Source organism: Sinocyclocheilus grahami, unplaced genomic scaffold (assembly GCF_001515645.1).
Source record: "Sinocyclocheilus grahami isolate Dianchi unplaced genomic scaffold, SAMN03320097.WGS_v1.1 scaffold1364.1, whole genome shotgun sequence".
Taxonomy (NCBI): domain Eukaryota; kingdom Metazoa; phylum Chordata; class Actinopteri; order Cypriniformes; family Cyprinidae; genus Sinocyclocheilus; species Sinocyclocheilus grahami.
Window position 1 is genome coordinate 62,565 of NW_015506543.1, and position 6,161 is coordinate 68,725.

At 36.7% G+C, this 6,161-nt stretch overlaps 1 protein-coding gene across 1 annotated transcript in view; it reads left to right on the top strand.

Annotated features, from left to right (window-relative positions):
* Window positions 1-5,128, top strand: part of cygb2 (cytoglobin 2) — a 52,883-nt gene extending 47,755 nt beyond the window's left edge. The window contains exon 3 of the mRNA XM_016255732.1: window positions 4,371-5,128. Within this exon, the coding sequence (XP_016111218.1) occupies window positions 4,371-4,535 (165 nt within the window). The 3' untranslated portion in view covers window positions 4,536-5,128. The remainder of the gene's footprint in view (window positions 1-4,370) is intronic.
* Window positions 5,129-6,161: the final 1,033 nt, after the last annotated feature.

Consider the following 6,161-nt stretch of genomic DNA (forward strand, 5'->3'; position numbering starts at 1 on the left):
ACATTACAGTATAATTGAGAGCTATCAATTTTAACATTTATTAGAGTTCTAATTTAAGTGAACTTAAAACAATCTTCACATAAACCCATTATTATAAATGTCACATTTACCTGTGTCCTTCAGCAGAAATATATTGAAGTTATCAAACAATAAATTCTAAATTAAATATAGATTAATCCTTAAAGCTATAAAAGTTAATTTTTCACCTCTTTTTTCCTTTGTCCTTTGATTAATAGACATCACAGCAGCTGGTTATTAGGTTGTTTTGGCTGTTATTTATTTAAGAGTTGCCGCTGCTGAACGTGACGCAGATCTGACACGCATCATATTTACTCTTCTTACCTTTCTTGAAGTCTTGAATTCTCTATTAAAGAGCTGACGAGTTGAATCTGGTGTGTTAGATGAGGGAGACAGTGCTGGGCTGCTCCAGGACAGTTTTGAAAACCATTTCAGAGACACGTTCTTAAATGTGATTTCATGACTTAACTGACCACGACATTGCATGGACGTAGTTTATTTCGCGATTTGATATGAAAAGATATAGGCCACAGCGTGCGCCGGCACCTTTGTGTGTGCAATTGTAGAGCACGTGCTGCGAGCACACAGTGCCGTATCCACGCTCGCTTGACTCACGCCTGGTGCTGAAGTGAAGTGGAGCTCGCGTCTGAAACGTCTCCCGTTTTCAGTCGTTCTGCACTTCTTATCAAGAGAAAAAGTGACCGACGCAGCAGTTGTGAGTGGGGTGGCCAACCCTAGCAAGCAAGGCTGCAAGCATCAGACCAACTGTAGCAATGAGTAATTGAAGCCATTTTCCCAGGATGTTCGGCCAAATATGGTATCAATGTTTTCGGAAAGACCCAAGGAATATTTTGAGTCCAGTTTCATTATAAAAGGGTCATTTAATCAAAAGTTATTAGCATTTTTGGAAATTTCATTATTAGTGGTTAATGAATGGTTTATCACTTTGACCAATAGGTGGCACTGTTACCAAATTGATGTGGCATGGTCAGTGTGAGGTGACAATAGCACATAAAGAGTTTGGTGTCAATATGTCAAAGCTTTGCAGAGACACAGCCTCAGAACAGTTTGGCATCATTACAGCAAATTCGTTGATGCATTAAACGATAACGGTTTCGTATATCAACACGAAATCCATAACTTTTTGCCAGCATGATCTGAAGATGATCTGAGCCAAATTTGGTGAAAATCAGACCAACGGTCTAGGAGGAGTTAGAAAGTTAGGCCAATTATGTCATAATTGGCATCAATGTTCTCGGCATGATCCAAGGAATCTACAATCGTGGCCAAAAGTTTTGGCAGTGACTTAAATTTGGTGTTTTGCAAAGTTTGCTGCTTCATTATTTGTTGATTATTTTTCCACAAGTTTCTATGGTATACTGAAAAACAATTATAAGCATATTTTAGGTTTAAAGGCTTTTATTGGCAAATAAATATAATGAGTCAATATTTACAGTGTTGACCCTTGTTCTTCATAACCTCTACAATACGCTCTGGCATGCTGGATATTAGCTTCTGGGCCAAATCCTGACTGATGGCGATCCATTCTTGCCTTATTAGTTTTCGGAGTTGATCACAATTTGTGGGCTTCTGCTTGTCCACTCGCCTTTTAAGGACTGACCACAGGTTCTCTATGGTATTGAGATCCGGGGAGTTGCCTGGCCACGGATCCAAAATTTCAATGTAATGATCTTCGAAGCCACTTATTTATCACTCTTGCTTTGTGACATGGTGCTCCATCATGCTGGAAAATGCACGGATCATCACCAAATTGTTCATGGATCGTTGGAAGAAGTCACTGTTGCAGGACGTTTTGATACCATTCTTTATTCATGGCAGTGTTTTTGGGCAAAATAATGAGAGAGCCCACTCCATTGGTTGAAAAGCAACCCCGCACATCGATGGTCTCAGGATGCTTCACTGTTGGCACAACACAGGACTCATTGTAGCGTTCACCTTTTCTTCTCTGAACAATCGATTTTCCAGATGTCCCAAACAGTCGGAAGGGAGCTTCATCAGAGAAAATAACTTTGCTCCAGTCTTCTGCTGTCCAATCCTTGTACTTCCTGCAGAATTTCAGTCTGTCCATGACATTTTTCTTGGAGAGAAGTGACTTCTTTGCTGCCCTTCTTGACACCAGGCCGTTGTCTAAAAGTCTTGCAGATGCTCTCACACCAACCTGCTGCCATTCCTGAGCAAGCTCTGCACTGGTGGTGACACGATTCCATTGCTGACTCCTCAGGAGGAGACGGTCCTGGCACTTGCTGGACACCCTGGGGCATCCTGAAGACTTCTTCACTGCAGTCGAACCTCTCTCCTTGAAGTTCTTGATGATCCGGTAAATGGTTCTTTCAGGTGCAATATTCTTTGTAGCAATTTCCTTGCATGTGAGGCCATTTTGATGCAAAGCGATGATGGCTGCACATGTTTCTTTGGAGGTAAACATATCTAACAAGAACACAATGACTGGAAGCGCTTCTTCCCTTCATCAGTCTGCTCTTACAATCTATTTAGTATGATAGTGATTTTACCTGACTAGTACTCATTCACACTTTCACATGTGCTGCTGATACGATTAGTCAATTAATGTTAGCTGGTCATTTTGTGTCAGGATCAAAAAACAGTGAAATTGGTTTTATTGTGAAAAGTTCATATTTTTGGCCACTGAAGCTTTTATCAATTATTTAAAATGCATCTGATCACTCTATACGATAATGTAGAAACAATGTGAATGAACACCACAACAGCTTAATGTCAACTTCTGAATTTTGTTCTAGGCCAAGCAAAACTGGCCATTTATACAAGCAGGAAAGCAGAAAACTTTGCAAAACACAAAATTTATGTCACTGCCAAAACTTTTGGCCACGATTGTGTCAAAACCAGTCTCATTACAATAGGCTAATTGAAGAAAAAGTTATTAGCAGTTTTGGATATTTCATTATAGGTTTTGACCACAAGGTGGTGCTGCCTCGAAACTTTTTTAAGTACTGTCAGGGCGTGGTGCTGAAAGCACATACCGGATTTCGTAATGATACGCCAATGCGTTCATAAAGTAAAGCATTTTATGACAAAATTCAAATTGGCCAACGCCCAAAATGGCTGACATGGGAAACTATAGTTCGACCTGGCATGCTGCACTGAATCTAAAGAGACCAGTTTTGTGATTTTTGACCTAACCATTCAGAAGTTATATGCAAAATAGCCATTGGCAAAATGGCAAAATTGCCATTTTTCACATCTCCTGGCCACTAGGTGGCACTGCACCGAAACTCTGCATGTAGCCTCAGGTTATGGTTATTATAACATGCATCAAGTTTGGTCTCAATAAGCTAAAGTGTTGCAGAGATATTACCTCATATAGACCAGTTCGAAAAAGTAGGTTTTTTGAAATATTAAAAACTGCAAAAAATCTTGACCCATAGAATTTTACATTTTGGTGTTCATTCGACTCCGCATGAGCCAAGCAATCAGAGAGAAAAAAAATTGTTTCTAAAATGTACGTTTCAAAAGTTATTAGCATAAACATAAGTGAAAATTTGGACAAGTGGTGGTGCTAGAAAGTTTGAGTTAGAGACTCCAAACTTGCAGTGGTTAATTTCATAACTTTCCCACAAGCGTTCTATGGGCTGCCATAGACTTCCAGAGTGGAATAATAATAATAAGAAGAACGTTATCGGATTCAATAGATGTTGAATTAATAATTCCCCTAATAATTATTGAAAGGGTAAACCACCAGTTTGTTTGAATGGCTATGAAAATAAATCAGAGTACACACAGTGGTTATGAATTAAAGAGAATATACATACATTGTGTGTGGCTACACAATACAGTAATGTTATTGTTATACTGTTATGTATAACAATAAGGAGAAGTGAAATGTTCCTCAGAGTTATAAATTAATATAATTACAATTACTTAATTATTGAAAGGAACTAGCTGTAATATGGAAACCTATGTTTTATAGGTTCATATGGTGAAAATCATAAATTTTTCTGAGTTAATTGGAAGTGGAATTGTTACAATGGGGGAGACGTGGTGTTCTGTTGTTCTATGCTATTCTTACTGAGATTGCTAAGTGGAAGTAGTACTGACTAAAGTGATAAGGATAGGTTGTAGAGAGGTAGAAAAAGAATGGAGAGCATGAGTTTGTATGCGTCCTAAGAGTTATTCAAATATGTAACCCATTCACCTACTTTGGTCTGGCTTCATTCTAAATCCTGCAAATATAACAACACTGTAAGCCAGAAGAAAGTTATTGATCCCTTACTAAAGCCCACTAATGATTTCTTTGATCTGTCTTTGTTCAATTTTTTTCTTTTTTTAACATTTCACTTTATTTCTTTTGACAACAGATCTTAAGTGGGGTTATTCTGGAGATACTTGAGGAGGATTTCGGAGAGTGCTTTACCCCAGAAGTGCAGACATCCTGGACCAAACTGATGGCAGCATTGTACTGGTATATCACAGGGGCCTATACTGAGGTGGGGTGGCTCAAACTCTCCAGCTCAGCGGTCTGAGATTAAGCATTCATTCCCACTGCCCATGAACACTGGTTGTAACCCATCAGCTTGGCTAGCCAAAGGACTGACTTAAGAGGAAAAAGATACATAGAATAGAATTAGAAATTAGTTTTCCATCATATGCATCATTCTCTTTCACCTTGTTTTATACATTTTTAGTATATATAACTCAAACCTCTAAGATGTTGTCTGTGCTGTGTAGTGTAATGTGCATGTGTCTTTTAGGCTTGTGTTTCAATATGTGTATGAAAACAAATTACAGTTGAACACATCACAGTTCATTATAATGTTACACCTGAATTACAATACCTACTAAAGACCAATGAAAATAAATAGCATAAACCTGCTGTTCATTTGTCAACTTTATCAAGACAACAGTGTTCTCCAAAATGCAAACCACACAAAAGTCTTGATTGTTCAGTAATTTACTCATGTTAATTGAATCTAACCTTTTTGTTGCTTCTCGCATATTAGAGGCATAAATTAATAAAATAGCATATTCAAGAGGTGACCCAGTATTCTCAGATCTGCAGTTTAACCCACTGGTATTGTTCATTGGGAGTCATACTTGTGTTGTTCACAGTCAAAAGTGACCGGGCACCTGAAATGACACTTTTTGTTTGTTTGTTTTTTTAACAGTGAAATTAATGTAATATATTTTTGTTTCGATAATATTTTTTCTTTTTCCTTTTGTATTTTGAGATAATTTCATGGTTCTATTTAATATGCAATAATTATGATACATTTTTCCCATTGAAAATAATACAACATTTTTTCTAATATTTTTTTCTATTACGTTTCAATTATGGCAGTATTTTGTGTTAAAATAGAGACAATGCCTTTAAAATCCATTTGAAATCCATTTCCAAGGCAGATTAGTTCCATCTGGTGGGAGAAAAAAAAAGAAAAACATCTGAAATTTCATGGTTTAGCCACCAGATTCCCATAGAGCTCTATTAAAAGACTTATAAATTCTCTAGTTGTTTTTAGACATAAATACTTTTGTCAAGTTGTGGATTTGGTTTTATATTTAGACATTCTCAAAGACAACTTTTTGTAAAGGTTTAGATTTTTTTTTTTAATGTTGGTTTGAAATGTTTTTATATTAATTTTACTACAGTTAAACCTGAACACAGGGGGGGGGGGGTAGTATGGAATTTCGTACTATTCTGATGAAGAATATTTAAAAATATTTTTTATTCCAGTCTAATGCTGTATCAGACCCCAGAGAGCACAATTACTAAATTAAATCTAACTCATTAATATGTTAACAAAAACACAAATTTCATTATGTTCAGGAATTTGTTGCTGATTAAATAGATAGAATAGATACAAAAAAAAAAAAATCTAATGAGCTCTCAGACACTAAGAAACACCATTCCAAATAGTGGTGCAATAATACACACACATAAAAACATGACTGATTATGATCTATTCCACCAAAGTCTTGCATTATATGTCCTTTAAGTATGTTTTATTATATGGTGTGTGTTTGTGGTTATTTTGATTCATTTTTTTAAATCTAATTTATCCAAGCATCCATCCTTCCACACATGCCTTACAATGTTATTCCACGTATACCTCACTCCATCTCCAGCAAAACAATCATCTCTTTCTTTCTAA